This window comes from Podarcis erhardii (assembly GCF_964252035.2).
Source record: "Podarcis erhardii genome assembly, chromosome: 6".
In the NCBI taxonomy this organism is placed as follows: Eukaryota; Metazoa; Chordata; class Lepidosauria; order Squamata; family Lacertidae; genus Podarcis; species Podarcis erhardii.
In genome coordinates, this window is record NC_138510.1 from 48,984,238 (window position 1) to 49,010,231 (window position 25,994).

Below are 25,994 nucleotides of genomic sequence, written 5' to 3' on the forward strand. Positions count from 1 at the left end.
CTGGGAGCCAGCGCTGTCCGAAGACACTTCCAGGTCACGTGGCCAGCGTGATGAAGCTGCTCTGGCGAGCCAGCACCAGCACAGCACACAAAAACGCCGTTTACCTTCCCGCTATAAAGCGGTACCTATTTATCTACTTGCACTTAGGGGTGCTTTCGAAGTGCTAGGTGGGCAGGAGCTGGGACCAAACAACGAGAGCTCACCCCGCCACAGGGATTCGAACCGCCGACCATACGATCGGCAAGTCCTAGGCACTGAGGTTTTACCCACAGCGCCACAGAATATAACAGATTAATTATATCTTGCAGTGAGCAATGAGAAACAGACATTGATAGGGCCATCAGTAGAGCAAATTACAATACACGAAATGAAAATTGAAGGTGGTTTTCCTGCTCTGAAAGAAGATAGTGGAGCTCTTTGCTCAAATTGCCTTTTTCAGATAATGGAACAGCTTATCAGTCATGGCATAGAGGAGTTTTGTTGGCCTCCTGCAGTCTTTTACTCCATTGCACCCTTACTCATGCTATGTATTATTAACCCACCTTCCTTCCTTCCATTCATCCCTCCCCACAATGGACAGCTATGGTGGAGCTGGATGGAGATGACATTCGAATCTCGTCCCGTGGAAAGATTGCAGAACGTGACATTGTCCAGGTATGTTTTTTAATTTTTTAAAAAATAAACCACAATCTGCCTTGTGTGCCAGTCTTGTTGCAGAACAGGCAAGAGCTGAAGAGCCTCCGTGCTTCATAGCTGACTTATGTTAGTCAGTGTGGGGGTTTTCAGCTCACTTTCAGGGTGTCAGGAGACCCAACAGCAGCTGTTACTCTGCTTTCCTGGCAGACAGTGGAGACTTGTCCAGTGGAAGGAATGGCGTGCTGCCCCACCAACCTTGAACTTGCCCTCAGCCCACCCCCACCTGCCTGCCTGCAACCAACCCAGGGGGTGGCACTGCCTGCCAGCTTCCTCCTTCATCTCAGGGTTGCCAGAACTCAACCAGGAGGAGGAAAACTAGGACAAAACCGGGGCAAGTTGGCTCTGCCTGTGGTTGGCTCTGGCTGCACCTACTGTTGCACTCCCCTACCTTCCAGCTCATGAGTCCTAATGGGACACCAGTCACCACTACCAGCAAGGTGGGTCTCTATTGCTTGCTGGGAGGGTGAGGTTGGTGTGGTGTGAACACACTAGCAGAGCCAGTCTGGCATCTTTGCACTGCACTGACTTCCCTGCCCATCCTAGTAAGCAAGAGCAACCCACCTGCTGGCAAGCTAGTATAATGGTTCCACTGCACCAGGCAAACCATTTCTGATCCTCATTGAACTGAATGTGCCAAGACAGGGTTCTCTGAGTTACATGGTTCCCTAGCTCCAGTTGTCTTGCATCACTCTGAATATGCACCTGAGTATAAGAAAGAAAACAAGGCTGTCAGGGATGGGTGAGAACTATTGCCAGGGCAACAGCTCAGTGACGGGGCATGTCCTCACATGCAGAACGTGCCAGGCTCAATATTTGGCATCTTCAGTTGAAAGGATGATAGGATAGCAAGGTGCCATGAAAGACCTCTCAGGTACATACTCCAGAGAGCTGCTGCCAGTCAGCTTAGACTGGCCCAAATGCAATAATAGTGTATCTTGATACAAGGCAACTTCCTGTTGGACTATGCTGAAATGGCAAAGCTGACCAGAAAGCTCAGAAACCAACAAGACAAAAAAATCCCATTCAAGAAAGAATGGGGGGGAAATTATAGTCTATTTAGGAGACCATTGTAAGCAGATGAAAACATTAGCAGGATTTTAATAACACTTATAATGTAACAAACACTATGGACAATATATATAGAGAGAGATGTGAAATAATATGCACTTGAAAATGTTGACAGTAGGACCCATGGAAGTCTGGAGATTCAGAGAAATCTCTAAATATGATGATCTATTTGGTATTGTTATAACTTTACTTTTGTAAAATCAAATAAACGTGTGTGGGGTTTTTTAAAAAAAGATACAAGGCAACTTCCTATATTTTCTAATATGTATTTAATTCTGTAGCCCACCCCATCCTGAAGATTTGAGGTGAGTAACAATTAAAAGGCATAGCCTATCAAAAGAGTTTAACTTACCAGAGAGCAGCAAATTCCATTGCAAAGCTGGGGAGCTTTTGGCGTGATCTCTGCCTGGCGAACTGCTCGAGTTTTGCCACCTGTGATATTTCTATACTAATGCGGTCCAGCCTTCCTGGATCAGGGAAGTCTCTGTTGTAAGGCTATAGATTGCCTTTTGAATGATTTGCCTTTCATGCCTTCGATATACTGTTCTCTCTCCCAGTTTGTCCCATTCCGAGATTACATTGACCGCACAGGAAACCACGTCCTGAGTATGGCTCGGCTGGCTAAGGATGTTCTTGCTGAGATTCCCGACCAGTTCATCTCCTACATGAAGGGACGCGGCATCAAACCCAACCCAGCTCCACCTCCGTACACCCCCACAGGCCACACCCTTCAGACAGAAATCTGAACGCCAGGAGAGGAAAGCAGCACTTGGGGGCAGGTGCCTACGAAACACAGGTCACTCTCTTGGATCAGCTCTCAACTTTCTGCGGGCAGACTGACATCCGGGCAGTGATCACACCACAAAATGAAAATCTACAGTGTACTCTTTTCTGCAAAAAACATAAAAATAAAAATCCTCTCTGAGAGCTGGTTTATTGCTGCCATTCCGGCACACCAATGTGCATTGTTGGAAGGACGGACCAGCCGTGAAACCTGGGGGGAAATAAGGGTTTTAATTTCATTTCATTTTGTTAAAGGACAAGCCCTGTTGTTGGCAAGTTTCCTCGTTTCCTATTTGGGGAGATCACCGTGGTGAGAGAAGTCCAGCCTGTCTTGGTAGGCCTCATAAGGAGGCACAGATCATTCATTTCTCTATGGTTTGTGTGATGAAGCAGCCCTTTTTCCCATGCATCTTCCCTTGCCCCACCCCTTACAGCTGAATGATTTGGGGTCTTCTTCTTTTTTAAGCCCATGTATAGTCCAGCTGCCACCTCAAGTCTTCTGACACTTCTTCCTCGCTTTGTAATGGCTCAGCTTATGGATTGACCTGGCAGGCTGAATATTGTGATCAAGTGACCGTGTGATGTCGTCTCTTAATGCTGCTGGTGTTGCTGCTGTTCTTTGTACTGCATCCAGTCCCTAAATTGCTTAATTCCCGTTCCCGCCCCCTTATTCTTTGTAAATCTACTTTGACAAATATTTGTGCAGGCCTGGATTGTTTGTTCCCTTGCTTGTTTGGTTTTTGTGACTCTGTTAAGTCCCTTTTGCATTTGTTAACCCCTGGTTTTCAGCAAATTGCTGTCTAGATTTGATATCTGAGAAGGTATTATTGTGCAGGGCAGGAGAGAGAGAGAGAGAGAGTAAGTAAATGGGCCTTATTTTTTATCACTTTGCACTTCTGCCCATCAGAGTGATAACTTACAAGTGGTATCCTCAGTCAGGATGATCTTGAAGTTTGGGCTTCATAGAGTGTGTTCATAGAGTGACAGGAAAAGTTACTTCCCAGGGTTATGTAGGAATGGGCATAGCTCCTGTGTTGCACTTTGGTATGTCCTTTCTTCATTTCAGCCTTTGCAGAACCTGGACCTGCTATATAAAAACTCCAGCTTGGCATGGATCAGAAAAGCTGCATATAACTCTGAAAGCTGCTCTCCCCACCTGGCGCTCTCCAGATGTTTTGAGCTGCAATTCCCATCAGCTCCAGGCAGCGCCCAATGAGGCTTGTAACTCAAAACATCTGGCAGGCAGCAATTTGGGGGAGGCTGTTCTAAAGCAGTGGTGACCTACCAGATGTTGCTGGACTCGGCTCCCATCATCCCTGACCATGCTGACTGGGGCTGACAGGAAATGGATTCCAACATGATCTGGAGGACCACAAGGTCTCCTGCTGTGCTCTGACACAAAACCATACTCAGACTCCTAGAATTTTCCAAACTCTCCCCTGGAAAGCCCCTGGAAAGGTTAGCGGGGTTTTGTGTTTGTTAAAAAAATTGTTTATGTACATATTTATTTCCATTTATATCCCTGTCCTCAACTGAGGGCAACTTAGCTGAATTTAAAAGTACCTCTCATTAAGCCAAGCAGATCTTTCAATTGTATCCCTTTTAAAACCAGAAATTATAGACAAGTGCCCTTTTCTGATTTTGATTCACTCATGGATGAAGCCCTCCCCCATTTATTTATTTATTTATTCATTCATTCATTCATTTATTCATTTATTCATTTCATTTATTTATTTATTAAATTTGTATACCTCCCTTCACCACAAGATCTCAGGGCAGGTCGCAGAATAAAAATACAAGTAAATAATTAAAACAAAAACAAAATAACGCTCCCCCTTTCCCACAGACACATTTAAAAAGCTGTAGAATACTAATCAGCCAAAGGTCTGGTTGATGAGAAATGTTTTTGCCTGGTGCCCTAAAGTATATGATGAAGGTGCCAGGAGAACCTCCCTGGGGAGAGCATTCCATAAACGGGGAGCCACTGCAGAGAAGGCTGGTTCTCGTGTTGCCACACTCTGGGCCTCACGTGGAAGAGGCACACAAAGGCAAGCCATTAATCCAGCCCATCAACTGCCCCACCTGCAGACGTCAAAGAGAAGTAGAGCTGTGTGTCATCAGCATATTGCTGGCATATTGCCCTTTGCCACTTCCTCCTTATTTACCACTCCTTCACCTGTATTGTCTCTCAGTATTCCAGATCCAGTTCCCTTACCCCAATCACTAACCAACCGTACTACCAGGGTATTTCATTCTCTCTCGCATATCTACCTTCCAGAGCAGCACTGATACCCAAGGGTACTTCAGGCAGCTGCCACCCCTATGTGATCTAGGTAAGGAGCTCCTAGAAGCTATTCATGAGTCTCCAGGGCAGAAATGGGGAACCTATGGCCCTCCAGATGTTGTTGGACTACAGCTACCATCGTGCTTCACCACTGGCCATTTAGAGGCCCCCTGGTTCCCCGCTCCTGGAGGAAGAAAGGTGCTGGGGAAGAAGATTGATGGCCAGTGAGATCCTGCTTCTAGGGCTAACTGCTGAATCATAGAACTGTAGACTTCAAAGGGACCCCAAGGGTCATCTGGTCCAACCCCCTGCAATGCAGGAATCTTTTGCCCAATGTGGGGCTCAAACCCACAAACCTGAGATTAAGAGCCTCCTGCTCTACTGACTGAGCTGTTCTTGTTTATTAAGCTGAACTCTTAAGGATTCGAAGGACTTTTTTTACGTAGGCCAACAAAAATATGCTCCAGCTTCCATTTTCAAGTTTTAATCCTTATTTGGCAAGGTTTTTAACCACGGGTTTCATGCATTTGTAAAATCCCAAACTGCTTTCCCTCCTTTTTCCCCCTTTAGCTGGTTGCTTGAGGTGTTCCAGGGATGTCTTAACTCACAGGGAGCCAGATCCCCAAACCTTTCTTAGCTATTAGGGATCGGATCTGCTCTGGGTCTGGACAGCTCTTTTGTTAACTGGAATAATGATGAAAGATGCACTTAGAAGTAGCCTAGCTAGTACTCCCCCCTGCCTATTTAAGAAGTTGTTGGGGAGCATACTAGGCACTTGCTAAGCACTTTCCAAATTATTCTTCTTATTGAGGATAGATAAATGCTGGCGGTAGCATGATGTGAAAGGAAGCACATTGCTTATTTGAGATCCTTTGATTTTATATTCCCTATGTCCTAGACTAACAGCTGACTACACAATATAAGTCAACAAGACTCTGGACAGCTGGTCAATGACTGGGCCTGGCCCAGGCCTTGCCAAACCTAGGCTCATATGTTGAAAATATTCCAAGTGAAATAAGGGGAAAATTTCCACTCTAAACGGACACGCCAATGGGATCCTGCAGTACACTTTTAAAAACCAAGGTGCTGTATAGTATAGTATTTCCTCCAAGTGGCTCTCTAACCCACCTTTGTAACTATCAGGCAAAATTGGGACAAGATTCAGGTCAGTTTGGTGACTGGAATGGAAGGATAATTTTATGTATGAGAGCAAAGAATGATTCATTGTTTACCTTCAGGGCACCTTAAGCACTTCATGGGGCTTAGGGTTGTACTCAATGATAGTCCTATGCATAGTAGGCCCGTTGAAATTAATGAACATGACAAACTTAGGTCCATTGACCTCAGTGGGTTTAGCCTGAGTAAAACTGAGCTGAATACAACCCCTACAAAGTTGTTGTCTTCTTCTTCACCACTTTAGCTACATTGGATTCTGTCTAAGTGGTCATTTATAGCTACTTTTAAGATGAAGTCTTGGTTGGTTGGCTGGCTGGCTGGCTTGGCTCGTAAACTGTTACAGAGCTAGTCAGCCAGCAAGTTTTATAATACTCACCAGAGCTCAGTGGTGGATTTCTGTTGGTCTTTGAGGAACTTCAGTTTTGCCAGTTGATAGTAAGTGACACCTAGTCTCCCTCTCTGGGACAGATCCTGTGCTGATGCAGGGTCAGCATCACCTATAACTCAACCAGAAATTATCAGTTTTGGGGATGGTGTTGCTGTATTAAATTACTTTTCCCATGTGATGAATAGCAGAGACTCGGGGCAATCCTGAACTGGGGATGATCAATGGGACCTTTGCCATTGCCTTTGCTTTGGGATGTGGATTATGCTCTGAAACTGCAACCTCAAAGAGCATATTGTCTTCCAATTTCCAAAAGAAGTAAGCGAGTGAGAATACTGTTTCTCTGCCTTTTTTGTCTTAGCAGTATTAATACATTTACCCCAGAAGCGGAAGCCTCCATACAGGAGACAGTGGGAGGCACATCTAATATGCTGTCTAGTTCTGCAGGAGCAGAGGTACCACTGAGCAGTGTTTGCCTGTGCTAATTTGTACCCCATCTGTCTGTAAATTGTCACATCATCCCAAGAGTGACTGGGGAAGTGCTACATAAGCTATGGATTTGTGCACCATATCTCTGCCCACCCGTTGGGTGAAGCATGGCGCTGAAACTGCCCTGTTCCCAAGTTTATATGAGTGGATCGGCATGATGTATATACAGCATGCAAATGTGTGCCTACGGATGGAAGGGGCTGGCGAACATCTTGGACACAAACACATTTAAAGATCAGGTAGTGGGTTGGGCATACCTGTTGAATCCCAGGCCCATTGACTAGGTCTTAGGTGGTGGAAACAGCAGGAATTCTCCAGGTGACCTAGTTTGAAGCCTGTTGTATGTACAGTCTATTCCCAAATCCAAATTTTCTCTGGCTTCTGGAGTTTCTTACAGCCACCCAGCATGTTCCATTTCCCCTCCCCCCTTCACGACTGTTTTTTATTTGCATGGCAATGGCCTTTCTCTCTTTTATGCTACCGTTTCCTGCGTTGAATGTCTGATGTAATATAGTTCCTATTGGACTGCCTTAAACTGAAATAAATTATTCCTTTTATTAAAGCACTGTGTGAGCTTTTATCTCGTGGCACAAATGATTTATTCAGGCTATTATCTGATGTCCCTAAATTAGGAGGACAACCTAGGGGGGGTGATCACTCTCAGGACGGAGAAATGTAGACTGTAATGTTGTTACATATATGCTGAAAAAGGAATAAAGTAATGGAAACTTTTAGAAACAAAATCTTTACCGATGAAACATTGTATTCTCTTTCCCTATGTGAGTGACTGGGTTGTATAATTCAGTGTTTCCCAACCTTTTTTGGGCAAAGGCACACTTGTTTCATGAAAAAAATCTCGAGGCACACCACCATTAGAAAATGTATAAAAAATTAACTCTGTGCCTATATTGACTATATATAAAGTAACTCTCTTTAATAGGAATCAAATAAACACAAAGAAAGTATTTTATAATTACTTTATTATGAAATAGTAAGTACCGTATTTTTCGTCCCATAGGACGCTCCGTCCCATAGGACGCACCTACTTTTTTGAGGGGGGAAATAAAGGAAATTTTTTTTTCCTTTATTTCCCCCCAAAAAAACCAGGTCGGGGAACAGTGAGATGGCGGTGCTGCGCCTCCCCGCTGTCCCCCGAGCTTGTGGGGCTGGCCCATGTCTGCCTGGCGCGAGGGGCGCTCTGCTTCAGGGCGCCCCGCGCGTCCGGCGGCAGGCTACAGTCCGCAGCATGGGGAACCCTCTGTTTCAGGGCGCCCCATGCGCCCCCCGGGTGCGCAAGGCTTGCCAACACGAGCGCGGAGCACGGGGCGTCCTCCGAAGGGCGCCCCGTGCTCCGCGCTGCCAGCTGCCGCCCGCAAGCCTTGCGCTCCTGGGGGGAGATCCCCCGGGTGCGCAAGGCTGGCCAACACCAGCGCGGAGCACGGGGCGTCCTCCGAAGGGTGCCCCATGCTCCGCGCTGCCAGCTGCCGCCCGCAAGCCTTGCGCTCCCGGGGGGAGATCCCCCGGGTGCGCAAGGCTTGCGGACACCTGCGTGGAGCACGGGGCGTCCTCCGGAGGGCGCCCCGTGCTCCGCGCTGCAGGCTGCTGCCCGCAAGCCTTGCGCTCCCGGGCGGAGATCCCCCGGGTGCGCAAGGCTTGCGGACACCAGCGCGGAGCACAGGGCGTCCTCTGGAGGGCGCCCCGTGCTCCGCGCTGCAGGCTGCTGCCCGCAAGCCTTGCGCTCCCGGGGGGAGATCCCCCGGGTGCGCAAGGCTTGCGGACACCAGCGCGGAGCACGGGGCGATGGGATGTGGGAGGGAGCTCGCTCCCCGCCCCGCGTGTGCTCGCCGCCGCCGCCCCGCCTCTCGCCGCCCGACTCGCCCGCCTCCCTCCCACGGCACACCAGCCGACGTCCCGCGGCACACTAGTGTGCCGCGGAACACCGGTTGGGAAACACTGGTATTATATATATATATATATATATATATATATATATATATATATATACCCACACAACTTGTAACTTAGCAGTAATTGCTACAAAATACATGCACTCATTAAACGCACTAAGCTACATAAAGGTTACAAAAAGCAAGTACAGGCTACATCATTACAGAAGTGCATTCAAGCAGATCTTGAATCAAAATCCTAAAATCAAAAAACCCTTAGCAGCATTTTTACAAGAACCACAAGAAGAGGTAGGGACTACTGGCGTGATTTAGACTGATGTATCAGTCCCAGCTCCTTCCTACTCAGATTTCATTGAGTATGAATATCCTATGAAGGTCTACTCAGAAATAGATCCTACTGGGACTTAGGATTGTGTGCTTAGGATTGCAGCCTTGGTATCTAAATTTCAATTTCATTGCATTCCAGAATAATTTCCTACAAGAACTTGCTTTTGGCAGAGTTCTCAAGACTAAAGAAAATGTGGAGAAGATAGAAGACACAAAAAAGGGGGAGAAGCTTTGCTATAAAAATCTGATCGTCACAAAAACTTCAGATTCTGTTATCATTCACTACAGAAACAGCCTGTGAAATTGTACACATGTCAGTCCAAGTGTGCAAAGTACAATAAAAACCCTTGCAAGTCCTCATTTCCTTTTAATTGCATAATACTGTTATGAGTTTGGGGAGGGAAGTAGGTTGGATGCTGAGACCCTTCTACGTTCTGGGTCCGGAAAGTGCCAAATGTTAAACAAGGATTCAAATTCCTGGAATAGCTAGGCTTGCTTCCTAGTGAGGCGATAGCCTAGACCATTGAGGGAATAAAGGAGGTGGCTCTGTGCCAGATACCAAATGGATGGGGTCCCCTCCCTTGACTCACTGATAGTTAGTTTAAAAAGAAAAAAAGCCAGAGTTGAGAGGGGAGAATTGAGCTGGAAGCTAGAAGCTAGAATCAGGAAGCTGGGAAAGCAGAGGGAGACAGCCATGCCTGATTTCTGCTGGAATCCAAAGCTGTGGCTATGGGGGAAGCAAGACCTTCATGCTCCATCATAGGCTCAGGTTGTATGTGCAAATAAATCATGTATCATAAAGATATCACCGCTCCCTTATTCCAGAGGAAACCTGAACCCTGGGTAAGTGCCTAGGGCCCTTGGAAACTCGAACAGATCAGAGATTGAGGTGGCGTCATGGGTGTAGCCAGGGGGGGGGGCAGGGAGGGGCAGCTACCGCCCCAATCAATAAAAATCACTAAAAATACATAGCAAACTGAGGTTCTGCCCAACCCCCAACAAAAATCTTGGCTATGCCCATGGATGACATGCAACAATACCACAGCTCCTTAGTGCGCTAATTATCAAACTGAAAACAGAAGTTGCAAAATAATTTTAAAACTTGATTCCTTCATTCATCAGAAGACAATGCAAATGTCTGTTGTGAGGCTAGTCAGTTGTTCCAGCTCATATATGCTTATTCGTGATAAGCATACTGATTTTCAAAAATTGACCAATAGGTGAATTCTTTTTCATATGCAGACAAACAGTGGGAATATAACCTGCAAATATGTGGAGAGGAATCCTGCCCTTCATCCTAGTATGGATACTTAGAGTGGTTCATAAACTGAAAAGGGTGAGGTGATAGAAATGCTTTGGGCATCCACCCCCAAGCAAAGTTAACATGGTGGAACCATACTGCTTTAAAAATTGATGCACCAAATTTGTTTGTACACTATAGCTAAGCATTTAAATGCTTTGGGGTCTTTCACTATGAAATTGAAAGCCATCAGTGGTTTTTGTGATTAGTGTGGCATGCCTAAGACAACTGACACTATATTGAATTTACACAGGCAAATGTGTAATTAACATTCAAAAGGCCTGTGGCTGCTGGCAAAGTGTTGTTTTCCAAATACTGTTCCTTGTCGTGCATAAAAAGTCATCTATTTTTCTCTCTGTTCTGTCTTTGCAGAATGCTAATTCATGCCATAAGAAGTGTACACCCCATTATAGTACTGGGAGGGAAGATGCTGAGCTCCTGCAGCCCATGGGAGCATGGAAAGGATAGGAAACAATCGATAAGGGCAATCATTGTCAGCTAATATCTGAAGCAAAGTCCTTTTCTTGGCATTCAAAATACCATCCACTGTTCTTCTCCCAGTAGAGAGCTGGGGATTCCTAAACACATACTAATAGGGGCTTAATATTTCAGGTCTTGCATGATTTATTTAATGAGCATTCAGAAAGATCAAGGATTGCTTCCAACCACGGCATAATGTCATTATGTGCCAGATCAAGTATGATCTGCTGGAAACATCATGACCCTTTAATTGGTCCCAATCCACAGGGTTCCATGGGGAGCTTAGTGCATCTGTGCGTCACCAGAAAAGCAGTCCACTTCTCCAAAATTCAGGGAGTGCTGTGTAAGTAGCTCTTGCAGAAGAAAACTAAATCAGAGAGTTCAGTAGAGCCCAGCCTTTAACCAAGTGCCAGGAAAATAGTTGTCCCTTAGTAGTGAAGGACCAGTTAGAGTGGATTCACAGAACAAGGATTTCCTTGCCTTAAGCAACATGTTGCAGGCATCTTCTTCCAGGTTTGGTTCCCATTGAAATTGTAGGTCAACAGAAGGCTGGCAGAGCTGAAGCCTTTCACTATAAACAGAAACATTTAAAATCAAGGTGAAGTGGATGTGTGGCTGAAAGCAAACCCCACTGACTTCAGCGAGGCAGGCTCCCAAGTAAAGTGTGTGTAGGTTTGCAGCCTTAATCTCACCAACTGTGATTATATAAAGCTGGTTCCATCCTCAGCTTTCAAAGGCATAAAGATTAATATGATAGTAATGATGATGATGATTTTTTAAAAGTCGACCTACATGGTGGTCCTTAACAGAGGAGCCCACAACCAAGAGAGCTGATTAGGAATTGTAGCTTGGAGAAACTCTTCTCTTCAGCTGGATGTCCTCCAAGTCCCAGGAAACAGATATCTCTTCCCTGAGCATAGAAGAAGCAACAGTGGTGGAGCATCCCTTCATCCTGAGGTCCCAACCATTATAAACAATGCTAAAAAAACCAGTATTTACAATCCCAGAACAAGGTGGGTCCTTATTTCATAGAAATCTAATGTAAAGAGATTAAATCTCTGGACATGCTAGGATGGGTCACATTTTTCTGACCTCATTCTCCATCTCCCAGCTGAAGAGGGGAACATGCAGGCTGCCCAAAACACATCTGAAGAACAGGCAGCAGTCTTGGCAGTCTGACAGTGGAAGCAGATGCCAAGCTAGGCCACACCTCCTCCCTCACCAATATGCTTATTTTTGAGACTGGCCACACCCACTTCCAGAATGCAGGTTCCAATGGCTTTTCACCCAGTCCTTTTTTTATGCTTTGTGCATCCGCATCTAATCATGACCCTTTCTATATATATATATATATATATATATATATATATATATATATATACTGATGTGTGCTTTTCTTTTTATAAATCTGCCAAAGAATAAAATCAAATAAGGATTAAGGGGTTTTCTCAGGACAGTGGAGGGCATGTGTGCTGCGACCCATTGGTGGTGGCACTTGCCCTTCTGCAGGAGGGGAGGACCAAAAATTGGAGGTTGAGGAGGGTCAGTCGCAGGGTGTGAGAAACATCCTTATTTTCATCTGAGAAGTGTTGGAGGTACAGCAATCCAACCACTGCCACCACCCACTCTGATCTTGCTAAATCTGGTAGTAAATGATATCAGCAGAGTATTGTCACAGCTCTTTGGCTCTTATGTTCTGAGTGGTGCAAGAAGCATCACTGAATGCGCAAATGTGCTTTTCCTTTCCTTCCGAAGCGAGATGGGAAATGATGAAAAGTCAATCAAAATCATGTTGGCGTGCCGCTTGCTTGCGTCAAGCAGATTCCTGCAGCGTTTCTTAAAAATGGCCCCTCTGCTGCTCTGCTTTGTGGCGTTCTGATTTATTATTTACGCCGAACAATGGGGATTGGATCAGAACAATTCAACTTGCTGGAGAAATTGCTTTGTAGCTATTGCTTCATTATTGGATTCTCATGGTGATTAGGAGTATTGAGGCAGCCCCTGGGGCAGGTTGCAAAAAGCACTGCTTCGGAAAGGAAGGAAAACATGGCTGGGGATTTATATATTTAAATGCTAGCAGCCCTCTGCCCATTTAAAAGCAGGAAAAGATGAAAAGCTACTGGAAAGAGGTGCCATAAAATAAAATAAATCTACAGTGAAAGTGCTGCTTTGTGCTTGGACTTCCTCTGCATTTCCATAACTGTTTTCCATTTACAGCAATGAGCTCGCGAAGGAATTTTAAAAATGCAACAGCGACATCTACAGGACAGAGACTGACTCAGCACCATGTTTTTCAGCCCCAGGGAGAACCCCTGATAGCACGCAAAAGCCCTGTGGGTCTTTCAGTAGAGACTCACAAACAGGTGACTCAGTGGATTGCTGCCGATTCCTATTAAGGGACCAAACGGTATGGCTGTCCCGTAATAATAAAATGTTATGCTATTTGTTTATTATTGGTTGTTTTTACAGATCTATTATAATGGGTGATAAAGCTAAGCAAGATTCCACAGGAGATTCTGACTAAACATTAGGAAGCACTTTCTGATGGCAAGAGCTGTTCAGCAGTGGAAAAGACCACCTCTTCTTCCTTGGAGGTTTTTAAGCAGAGGTTGGATGGCCATCTGTCATGGATTCTGGAGCTGTGATTCCTGTATTGCAGGGGGTTGCGCTAGATAAGCAATTCTATGATTTGCAATTAGGGTTCTTATACTTGTTCTACAGAGTAGCATATAATGCACGTCATCAGTGCTGTTCTTCAAAGCACAGTGAGTCCACATTGGTGTTTTGTTTTGTTTTGAAATGACAAAGTGCTTGGTCTGATTGAGTAGCCTAAGTTTGCCTCTAGCTCCCTCTTAGAGGCTGTTGACATAGTTATTTGGGTCCAATCAACTCTGCCCGTGGTCCTGGGGTTACCTGGGACCTCGTCGGCAAAGCAACTTTTTCAGGCTAGCCTGAAACTGATCTGAAAGGGAAAAGCAAATGAGGGGGCTTACGGAGCAGTTCGAATAAGCCAGAATGCTAGATAAGCCAGAGGCTACAAATCCTGCAGGTGTTTGTGGGAGGCTGTGGGTGGCCGAGAGGTATATCACCACTGAGCATGGTATCCACATCAGGATGAAAACCGCCAATACGGTCAGGATCATGACAGTGGCTTTCCTGTTGAGCCGAATGCTTGAGGATGAGTGGACCACCACCATCTTCCTGAACCAGAGGGAATGGACGATTCTGGAATAGCACAGGACCAAGAGAAGCACAAAGGGGAAGAAGGCAACCCCACCAAAGAGAACAAAATACAGGTATGTTTGCCTTGGCGTCATCAAAAGCGTACAGTATCGAGCATCTTCAAGCACGACGACTCCTTGGTGTATCCAGTTGGGGACAGACACAGTGAAGCCCATGAGCCACATGACCATGCAGAGAAGAAACCTCTGGAGCCAATTTGCTGGGAAGGAGCAGGTGGGATGAACAACTGCCAGGTATCTCAGGATGGAGGTGACCACCATGCTATAGAAGCTGCAGAACATGGTCCACATGGAAAAGCTCTGGCTGCTGACACACACAGCCAAGCCCATCTCCCAGTCCTCATAGACAAATGTGAGCAGCAGCACGGTGACATTGTAGAGGAGGAAGATCAGGTCAGAGATGGTGATGTTGACCATGAGAGTGTTGGTCATGGCAGAGATGGAGTTGGTGCTCCTGCTGCTCCTGAAGCCCTCAATCAGGACCAGCAGCATGAAGAGGTTGCCAGCAAAGCCAACCAACAAGATGAGGCCACAGAAAGAAGCAAATATGTATCTCAGCTGTGTCACTGTCAGGCCACCAAAGCTGTCGTCTGTCCCATGAGAAGAGGCGTTCAAAGTCTTGTTGGAAGCATGAAAGAAATCTTCGCTGGTTGTTGTGAGCTCCATTATTCCAGTGTGAGGATGAAACTGAGAAAATATGAATCTACAACAACAACAACAACATATCATTGTCCTGGCCCCTGAGTAATGGGTATATGTATATTAAAATTTGCCATATTAATGCATTAAACACAAATCACAGCAATAATAACAAAAATGATAGGCTTTCAGATGTATGTTTTAGATTCTGCACCGAGCAGGCAGTTGTATGAGATGAAGTGCCCTCACAAGTCTATGAGTCTCTGTTCAAGCACTGCTTTCCGTTCATGCCCCTCAATGGGTCAGCATCCCCATACTCCGCTGAATCTGAGCATCTCAGAAGAAGAGTTGGGAGTGTGGGGAAGGTAGAGACTTCCTTCCAAACATGAGCCAGCATAAGGGCACATCTCCTACAATCCATTGTGATCATAAGGGTCACCACATGTCTCCACTCACCAGCTTAACCCGTGGTTTGCACTGCAAAGGGACAGCAGAAGGTTAGCTTTGACACCAGTCACTGCCGAACCAAAAGATCAATCCCTCCCCACTACCACCACAAAGCAAAAGGAAACAGGTTTCCCCTTGAGTAAAATGTTCCTCCCAGTTCATTTAACAAGGCTCTAGCTACAGTATTCAGCTGCAATTGCTAAAGGGTGAAAGCTTACCAAGCCATTGTGTTTTATGGACAGACATCAGAGAGGGCACCAATTCACTTGTAAATCATTGCAGCTGGGTTGAGATAGAGATCAGTTCTGCAATTCCCCATATCTGTTCCCAGCAGATGGTGACTTATATTACTTTGCCTGGCTTGTGGGGATAAGATGTGTTCTCTCTCCCCCTCCCTTGTAGTCATTGTGGAGAAGGAGGCGGGGCTTGCAGAGACACAATATTCACATGTCGCAGCATGTGGGTGATCTATGGGTAAAGAGGGAGGGAAACAAAGAAGATATTTTAAGCTCTCCGGCAATACACAGAAATCTATCCCCCATGAAGATGCATGGTCCTTAGATATCTCTCCGGTATGGTCTGCAAGGGAGGTGGATATTAAAGCTACAGCCAAGACAAACCCACGTTCAGGAGATAAGCGTAGGTCTCCTGTACTTCTCTTTACCCACAGTATATGTTTGCATGTTCCGTGACTATCCCTGGTCTTCCTGGGTGGTGGAAATGGTGTAGGTAGACCCTAGTGTAGTCAATGTTCACCACATGGTGTTGCACTACAACTTCCATCAGCCCCAGCCTACATGGCCAATGGTCAGGAATGATGGGAGTTGCAGTCCAGTAACATCTAGAGGACACAAGGGTTACTAACATGTCACCTGTGGGCACTCTTGTTCCCTCAGGGTTTCTCCCCCCCAAAAACCCTAAGAGTAGAGCACTTGACAATAGGGCATCCCTAACGCCCAGAGACACGATTTTTACATTGTGAGTGAATCATAGCAATTAACCAGGGTACTCTCTAAACAAGTTACCTAGGAACTGAACCTGCTTTAAGGAGATCTTGAATAATAATACAGTGCTCAAATAAAGGAATGTGGAAGCCACATCCCAGGCATGTGGAAGAGTGCTTCATGATCTTGTACTTACACTGTGAAAGAGGCATACACATCTCTCAGCTTTGTCAATATTAGGTAAGCAAGGCCGGCCCTACCATTAGGCAGAAGGAGGTAACAGACCGATCTGTGTGTACCATGCAGCCTGCTTTGTGTCCCCTAACCTAGCCTTCTGCCCTCAGATGCAATGGAGGATGCTTTCCTGTTACTAGTTTTGAAGTAAAAAACACAAAAACCTGGTGATCTGGGTAGCTGTTGTACATGGGATTGGGAGAAGTGCCAGGTGCAGTGGTTAGAGAGTTTTGGACTAGGAGCTGGGAAACCAGGTTTCAAGGGCCCACTTAACCAGGAATATCACTTGGGTGACCTTGGGCAAGTCAGTATCTCTTACCCTAACCAGCCTTGCAGGGTTATTGTGAAGCTAAAACAGGGAATGTGAGATATAAAAATAAATAAATACTGTCCTGTGCTTCAGGCAGCAAAATGTCATGAGCTGGTCCTGGGTAGGAGGACTCAGAGACTGACTGGGAGACTACAGCAGTGACTATTTCACTTGTTGCAGTAACCACTAGCTAAATTTGCAAACCAAAAGAGTGTGGGAGTGCTGCTTTGATTCAGGAAACAACTGAAAACATTAACTTATCCCTTCCTTTGACTGCAGCCTTTGATTTTCAAAGTCCTCATACTTCACAGAAACTGTCGATTTTCAATGTTGTGATATGTGAACATGATACATCATTGGATAAATAATTGGACAGAGCTAGGCAGATAATCAGATATAAATATCTTTAATGGGTTTGACAGCCCCTTGTACTCCTCCTCCTCTGTAGACACAATTTTTGGGTCAAGTGATGATCAGAGAGTTTTTGGTTGCAACACACACCATATATTAAAAGAACTCTTATACCACGTTAGCAGTCACAGCTTCTCCCAAAGAATCCTGGGAACTTAAGAAGTTAAGGGTGCTGGGAAATGTAGTCCTTTGAGGGGTTTCCTAACAACTCCCAATACTCTTCTGAGATAATTCTGGGAGGTCTCTTTTTCCACAAACTTCAGCATGAAATCTTATGAAGAGGGGTTGTTCCTCTCTCCAGGGAATCTCACTGAAAAGAAATAGCTATTCACTTGTCCCATGGACAGCAATTTCAATTGTGTTGAGTTTGGCTCCTGCCCACACCAGCTCTATGCTCCAAGCTGAAGAACTTCTATGGCAGTCTTCTCAAAAGTAAGTCTCACCGAGTTCAGTAGGGATTACTCTCTGGTTAAGTGTGTATAAGAATGCAATCGAAACATGTCTGCCTAAGAGACAGCAAGCAGAAATATGTTTCAAAAACATGATTCCCTTTCCCCCATTTTTTTGTGAAAAATATAGAATTGGTTAGCAACCTTTGTAGGACTTTTGTGTTAGATCAGAGTCTGATTAGTTAGTTCTCATTGATGTATTTACTATTGCATTTGTCTGGAATTTTTAACAGAAGAATTGTAAAAATAATTGTGCAGGTTGTTGCTTTGTGAGGATGCCGATCATCTTCCTTAAATGCCTGTTATGCCCTTACAGAATCAAGGTACCGTACCCAGAGTTCATAGCTAGAAGCAATGACAGGTTTGAAATGCAAAATTGTAGTCTACCCACACACAAGCAATTTCTTTCCAAGCTCTGCCTATACATGAAATCCATTACAGCATAGAACAGCCTTCCCCAAAGTGGTGCCCTCCAGATGTTGTTGAACTACAGCTCCACCCATCATGTCCAATGGTTAGAGATGATGGGAACTGTAGTCCAAAAAAATCTGGAGGGCACCAGGTTGAGGAAGGCTTGGGTAGAAGGTATAACCATTTGATACTTTGTATTGTAAGGGACGCGGGTGGCGCTGTGGGTAAAACCTCAGCGCCTAGGGCTTGCCGATCGCATGGTCGGTGGTTCGAATCCCCGTGGCAGGGTGCGCTCCCGTCGTTCGGTCCCAGCGCCTGCCAACCTAGCAGTTCGAAAGCACCCCCGGGTGCAAGTAGATAATTAGGGACCGCTTACCAGCGGGAAGGTAAAGGGCGTTCCATGTGCTGTGCTGGCTCGCCAGATGCAGCTTGTCACGCTTGCCACGTGACCCGGAAGTGTCTGCGGACAGCGCTGGCTCCCGGCCTATAGAGTGAGATGAGCGCACAACCCTAGAGTCTGGCAAGACTGGCCCGTACGGGCAGGGGTACCTTTACCTTTTTACTTTGTATTGTATTGAATAGGGTACTGGCATTTTTAATTTCTCCGTAACACCAAGAAGACAATCATTGTTGAATTGTCATAGGATATGCCATATTCTGGCATATAGTGCAGAAGAGAGACAATGTGGTGTGGTGTGGTGTGGTTGTTAGAGTGTTGGACTAGGACCATGGAGACCAGGGTTCGGTTCTAATCCCCACTCCGCCATGAAACTCACTGGTTGACCTTGGGCCAGTTACAGTCTCTGAGCCTAACCTACCTCACAGGGTTGTTGTAAGGATTCAATGAGGTTGGGGAGAACCAGTGGTTTTTTTCTAGAAAAAGAGGTGCCAGAACTCACCATAAATGCCTCCTTTGTATAATGGCAATGGCACCCACCTGAGGGGTGTCGGAACTGAGTTCCAGTGAGTTTTGGCTGAAAAAAGCCCTGGGGACAACCATGTATGCCACCTTGTTCTCTGCGAAGAAAAAGGTGGGATATAAAGGCAATGGAAAAAAGAATAATGATAAGTTTTCAGAGAAGCTTGGTGTGGGAAGAAAAAGAGCTATATCTTCTTCACATTAGGGAGCTTCAGGTAATTATGCTGTATAGGATAATTTGGCTGTTAATGGTAGAGGAAAAATGAACCACACTCTTGTTTCTCACCGAGACCTCATTAGCCTATTCTACAAGTCAATAGATTTCTCAGCTCAAATATTAAAGGTTATTTCAGGGACTCTTAATTCCCAGCCCGGAAGCCTCAGCACAATTAATGTTCTCTCCAGTGACCCCTGTCTGTTGCTGCTACTAGAACCATTTCAGGTAAACGAACATGCAGTATTCCTTGGGAATGAATCTGTGTCCAATTAATGGCACAAACAAGTCAGAAATCACCAATTCAAAGGTGTCGTTTGGTAGTCCAAACAGAAGGCAGCCCTTCTCTGCATGGATACGAGCTGAGTATCAGCTTCAAGTTATAGTTACAATATGTTATTGGCAGAAAGGAACTGATCAATAATGTGAATCAAAAATGCAACATCAAAAATGCCTTCATAAGGCATTTTAGGAAATGAAGCCCCTAGACAGGATTTAACATAAACTAAAGTTCTCCTGGGGTTACCATTTTTTTTCTAGAAGTAGATTCAAATATTTTAAACGAGTGCAACTAATTAAGTTCCCACATATGATTTTCTCCTTATGGGCTCTGTGTATGTCACATAAAGCAGGGACAGGGAATCGGTGGCCCTCCAGTGCTGACATAAGGGATCCCTCAGGCAGGCTACAGGACAGGAAATAATAAATTCTTGTTCCACACAACTTTAGCAAAGCGTATTGTACACCTTAGTCACGTGCTACCTAACACTTCTATCTTACCCAAATGGATAGGACCTACTTGACGAATTCCCTTTCCTACCCTCCTAAAGAGGTTCCTCAGCCTGGCCTGGAACTGGAAAGAAAGGCAGAAGCAGATCATGGGGTTAATGCAGCGGTTGGCAAAGGCCAGGAGAGAAGTCAGGTGATAAGCCAAGTACATAGGGGCTGTGGTTAGCAACTGGTCGTACTTGATAAAGAAAATCACCAGCCAATAGGGGAGCCACATGACCACCAGGGTCACCATGGTGACCAAAGCCATCACTGAAGCTCGCCAGTTCACTTGCAGGCTGGAGGCTGTGTGCATAGAGAGCCCCCTCCTAACCTTGAGGGTACAGATGATCCTCAAGTAGCAGAAAACCATCAGCAATGTGGGAGGCAGGAAGCCCACCCCTCCCAGGAGCTGCAGGTAAAGGTTAACTTCCTTCTTTGCCATTTGGTTCACGCAATACGTCTGCCCCTCCACGTGAATGATCTCATAATTAATCCAGAGCGGAGTGGAGAATATAAGGCAGGTCACCCAGATGAGCCCGCAAGCGATAACTATCTGCTTTTGGGAGATGGGCATCACTCTCATGGGGTGGAGGATTGCCATATAGCGAAGCAGCGCGATGGCCAGCATGCTGTAGAAGGCAGCAAAGGAGACCCACATGGAGAAGCTGTGGTTGGTGACGCACAGCAGGCGGCCCAGGCGCCAGTCCCTGAAAAGGATGTTGCCAAACATCACAGGGGCATTGTAGAGGAGGAAGAGGAGGTCCAGGACCACAATGTTGAGGAAGAGGGGCTCCGTCAGGCGTGAGATGTGGCTGCCACTCTTTCTTTGGAGACCTCGGAAAAGGATCCAGAGCAGTAAGCCATTTCCAGGCATGCCCAGGAGGAAGAAGAGGACATAGAGGACAGCAAACACGTTCTTGCTATAAAGGAGGAAAAGGTCGCTCAAGCCAGAGCTGGTGACATTCCCTGCACTGGAATTGGAGTCCATGGTAGCATCAGTTACTTATTTAGTCTGTGCCATAGAATTTTCTAGCAGTCTGCCAGTCTTTCTTCTGTTCCCTGGAAACAAAGATATGACTTTCAATGCACTCTGAAATGCAGCATTTGGGATAATCATGGAAATGATAGTCTTGTTCAAAGCAATCTGCACTATTAAGAATGAGGAAGGGGCAAGGAAGGTGAGAGGAGACACCTGACTTTCTACTTACGGCTTGCACAGGAAGAAGGAAGAAAGTCTGCATGAATTATTTGAATGTCAGTGTGCGCCAACAGAGTCTTTCCATTTGTACTTCGTCTCTGCCCAGTGTTCCTTATTTAAAGTGCTCAGCAGAGTTCAGATTTATGGTGGGAGTCTTGCTTGTCAACTGTACTTGACCAAAGGGATACACACACACACACACACACACACACACTTACAGTCTGTCTCCTCCAAAGTTATGTGTATTGTGTGTCTTTGACACATAGGAAGGCATTCACTGCAATATACAAACCATGCAGCATGCGCAGCTGACCACGGCACACCCCCCCCCAAGCAAATGGGCTTCTCCAGGGGTTTCTGTTTGTCAGAAGGGCATTTAAGTCTGCTTCCTTTGTGTTTGAACAAGGCACAGAGCATTTTTAATCTCAATACATTAACATTAGATGGGACAAAGAAACAACAACAAAAAAGGACCACAGTGACCAAAATAAATCAATAGATTGCATGGTGTTTATTTTTCGATAGGCTCTTTTGTTTGTTTGCAAACAGAAAATTATGCCTCGGCACATATGCCCACTTCAGTGGACCAGTTTTAGCTGGAAATGTTTTACTCCATCCTGTTACAGATAGGTAGCCGTGTTGGTCTGCCATGGTCAAAACAAAATAAAAAAATTCCTTCCAGTAGCACCTTAAAGACCAACTGAGTTAGTTCTAGGTATGAGCTTTCGTGTGCATGCACACTTCTTCAGATACACTTCTGAAGAAGTGTGCATGCACACGAAAGCTCATACCTAGAACTAACTCAGTTGGTCTTTAAGGTGCTACTGGAAGGAATTTTTTTATTTTGTTTTACTCCATCCTGTTACATTGGCTAGGACAAAAAAATACCCCCATGTAAAATTTAATTGGTTTTCTTGGGTTGTTGTTGTTGTTGTCTCATGGTAGTTTTGTATTACTTTGTGTGTGTACAGAAAGATGCTATTTCCATCGCACAAGTAAAACAGCGGCTTTAATTACAACCCAGAGTTTATGATTGTGAAAAGGACAGTGTCCTAGAAGGATTATGGTGCACGCCTACTTCCATGTATATCCTGCAGTGAAAAGTGCACTAGGATTCACACCCCAAGGTCTGGCTTAGGGGCCGGAATAACAAACATGGATAAATGAGCTCTTACTCAAGTCTCTTTTAGATCACCAGACACCTGCCTTGCTAGCAGTGACCCAGTATAAGTGTTTTCCTCCATGGAAATACACCCATAAAGAATTTACATGAAAAGTGAAATGAAGAATCATGTGGGTCTTGCAGGAAAGAATCATAAGAAGAAGTCTAGATACAGGTTCAACAAAACATACCAGGATTGTGTATTCTGGGGACAGAGGAGCTATTTGATATGCCTGAAGCTAGTAAGGCTAGTTCTCAGAACAGACTTTAGTTTCACAACAGAGCCTCCATACAACAGTCTTTACTTGAATTTTGATCCACATATTAAGATACAGAACAGGGGGTTTCACTGGGATCTTTGTAATTTATTGTAAGGTGTGCAAAGAACTTTCATTATTGGATTCTATAGAAATGTGAAAAATAAATATATAAAATGCTCAGAAGATTATAACTGCCCTCCCCTTCAAAAACAGACTTCTGCGTAACCATACTTTGAAAGTGCAAGAACCTGGACCCAATCTCTGTCCAACAGATTTTCAAATCCAACAGATTTTTTAAAATATCAGATTCATTTCTGTGTCACCAATAGCATGTTGAGATCATCTTCTTTCTTTCCCACAAAGAAATGCATCCTCTGTAGGACACATATGAAATGGCCCAGTGTGAACAACACATTTGAACAAGACTCTGTTCTCTACCGTTTAACATGTTTAGGATGGAGGGACAAGTTCAACAATCCGGAAGGGTAACTTTAAAACTAAGGATTTAACAATGGGAGGATCTGAAGAAGCAAAGGATCATACCTCACTGCTGATGTCTGAACCGGATACCACTTAGCAAAGCAAATGGATGTGTAAATTATGCTGGAGTCGGGAGCATTTTCCTTTTGCCTTGTCTTCGTCTCTTTTCAGAACCTCTGCAGACTGACTTAGGTATACAAACACCCCCCCCCCCAAGTGGTTTGGATGCTCTCTTTCTGATGCTGCCACTAAAGAAGACCTGCCTATCAGCACTCTTTCATCTGAGCACCAAAGGCAGCCAGCTCAGTCAGAGAGATTTGTCGCATCATATTGGAGCAGAAATCAACCTAGGATGGAGTGAGCCATTCTACCCCTCCATCTCTGCTGGCAAAACTTAACTTCTTGAAAGTGAACTATTGCTATTAGAATTAGTTTTGGGACCATCCCTTTGGGAACAGAATGATAAAAGGGCAAGGGTTCAGGGGCTTCTGCTGAGCAGACATGCACCTTCACCAAGCATTTAAAGGCATCTAGGAATTGGGGAAGTAGCTGAAAAAAATATTAAATTCAGAGCCAAGTATCTTCAGGTATGTATATTTTTTCATACATGTAGTTGATGGAATAACCACATGCAAGCTGCCATTAGTTCTTTGTATAGAAGAACTTAGTACAGGATAGTACAGAAATGCAGTGATTACATAGAACAACTCACAATACAAGCAAGTACTGGAAAAACAAGTGGCAATGTGGATTTGGGGATTAGAGCCCCCCAAATGGTTTAGTCACACTTGATCCCATGTAGCCAATGAGCTCATCCTTATAGTTTGGATCTGGCATTTGTTAATTAAACAGTGTCCACTTTTAAGGGGGGGGGGAATGTGTGTGCCAAAAAGAGGTGCTATACTTTGGGGTGTACTTCATTTTTCCTTATGGAAAAGAAGGTCATTGGTAGGGCTGTGTGATGTAACTCATATCCATTGCAGTACACATGAGCAATTTCCCATTCATTCTTTTGGTGCCATATTCTGTCCTTTAGAATAAAAAGAAACTCTGAAAAGAGCATCCTTTTAAAGTGGAAAACAACAGGCAGATTGCAGGAAGCAAACTTGCACTGTTGCAATAGAAGAGTGAGTTAGGGGATGGAAGAGGCATTGCAAAAAGCTGCTCAATCTTTTCCCCTCCCCTTAATATGGACCAGTTGCATAGCTTTTTTTCAGCCAGAATTTGCCAGAACTCAGTTCCGGCACCTCTCAGGTGGCCCCCATTGCCATTACAAGAGAACAAGGGAGGTGTTCATGGTGAGTTCCAGCACCTCTTTTTCTAGAAAAGTAGCACTGGCCAGCTGTATTCTGTTTAAATGTTTGCCTATCAAACATTTACAGTGCATGTGCAGTCAAAGGATTATGTGAATGCTTGTGATGGGTCCCCAAGTCTTGACCCCACATGGGCCACAAGATTTTAAAGGAGACGTTCTCAAATTACTCTTCCATTTTTCAAGTAGATCTATTTCTGTATTATATTTCAAGTCACACAGTTTTTGACATTATTAGTCAAAAGATGTCTTGGAGGGCTGGCAGGTGGAAAGCAACTCGTGACATGACCCAGCCTGTTCCAACCACTGGAGAGATGCTAATAAAGGTCTTGCTGCCTGTTTTTGTTTCAGAGTGGATGTCTTCAAGGCTCACACCTTTTGCTTTTCCCCCGTGCACATGGCATGCTCTGAGCAAAGGTAAACTTGTTATGCTAACTTCACTCTCCTAGTGAAGTGTGCAAGTTTGTTTCAAACAAACTATCCAGGCAGGGTGTGTGTGTGCTATATAGTTTAGATACATAGACAGACAGATACATAGTTTAGTTTAGATACACAGACAGACAGATAATAGGCAGGCAGATATAAATATAAATAAAAATTAGGTCTAAGATTCAGGCACACAAAAAATATCTATTTTGTACATACAGCACAAAATGAAGATGGGGGGTGGCGGTGAGGAAGAACACCAGAGAGATAAGAAAAATCAGAGCCAAGAATAAAACAAAAACAGCACATAAAAAGTGGGGACTGGCGAGTGGTTGTGTGGCTTGATCCTCAGAATGAGATAAAACATTAAGCAGCAAATATGGGTTTGGAATCATTGGGGAGGCCTAACTTGCAAGGGAAAAGTAGCAGCTGCGGAAGGAATTAAAAATCTTCCCCACGTACTGAAGTTTCCAACTTGATTTGTGGCATGCACACCTCTAAGAACCCTGACTGGGGGGGGGAGCTTAAAAATATCCCCAAGATGTGTCACCCTTTCTCCACTGCTTCTCTTTGTATTGAAAAGCAGCAGCCCAGGTCCCCAGTTCCTCATTTGCCACTTTCTGATTCTATCTTAAGACTCTGTATACCAGCAAACACATTCTTAGCACAGGACATACAAGCAACTGCTGTGCTACTGCAGAAATAGGTTAGGGTCTTGAAGTAAATGAAGGGCATGCCATCTGATGCCAGGAATTCACAGGTGCCTGTGCTGGGTGTGAGAAGTGGGTGTCTGGGGCAGGGGGAGAGAAAGTACCAGTCATTTCTTAGCCCTCCTTTCTGTGTAGGAAAACATGGAGCCAAGCTTTGAGCCGATGTTGCCAGCCCTTATTGTGGAAGAGTCTACAGATTCCAAAGCTTTGCCACTGAAATGGTCAGCAGCAGCTTTTACTTTACGTCCAAGGAAATAATTTCACGGTAGATCATCTTACTAAAACAGGTTGTAGAGTAAGGGAAAATGAAACTCTGCAAGGTTCAAAAGCACACCCTAGAGATATACCCTGGGCTGAATGGTCAAACACACACACCTTCCAACCTCTAGAACTATCTGGGAAATTGTAATGCAGATGAAACACTGCAGGCTGTTCACATGGGAAAGAGAACTGCAATATCTCCAACAGGGTAGCTGTGCAAGTGAAGGACAGCCAGGCATAAGATGGCAAGACAGTCTTCTTGTTGCCTCTTCTTTTCCCATCCATATCCAGGGCAGGAA

At 45.0% G+C, this 25,994-nt stretch overlaps 3 protein-coding genes across 4 annotated transcripts in view; 1 reads left to right on the forward strand and 2 right to left on the reverse strand.

Annotated features, from left to right (window-relative positions):
* The window catches only part of CPNE5 (copine 5), a 129,562-nt gene extending 122,119 nt beyond the window's left edge, over positions 1–7,443 (forward strand). The window contains exons 19-20 of the mRNA XM_081866438.1: positions 581–654; positions 2,322–7,443. Of these exons, the coding sequence (XP_081722564.1) occupies positions 581–654; positions 2,322–2,510 (263 nt within the window). The 3' untranslated portion in view covers positions 2,511–7,443. The remainder of the gene's footprint in view (positions 1–580; positions 655–2,321) is intronic.
* The window catches only part of SORT1 (sortilin 1), a 103,962-nt gene that overhangs the window by 26,862 nt on the left and 51,106 nt on the right, over positions 1–25,994 (reverse strand). The gene's annotated exons all lie outside the window — the stretch shown is intronic.
* LOC309343354 (galanin receptor type 3-like) lies at positions 19,741–20,874 on the reverse strand (the record flags this gene model as incomplete). Its single annotated transcript, XM_081864700.1, has 1 exon — positions 19,741–20,874. One exon carries the CDS (start codon positions 20,872–20,874, stop codon positions 19,867–19,869), a length of 1,008 nt encoding a protein of 335 aa, XP_081720826.1. The 3' UTR covers positions 19,741–19,866.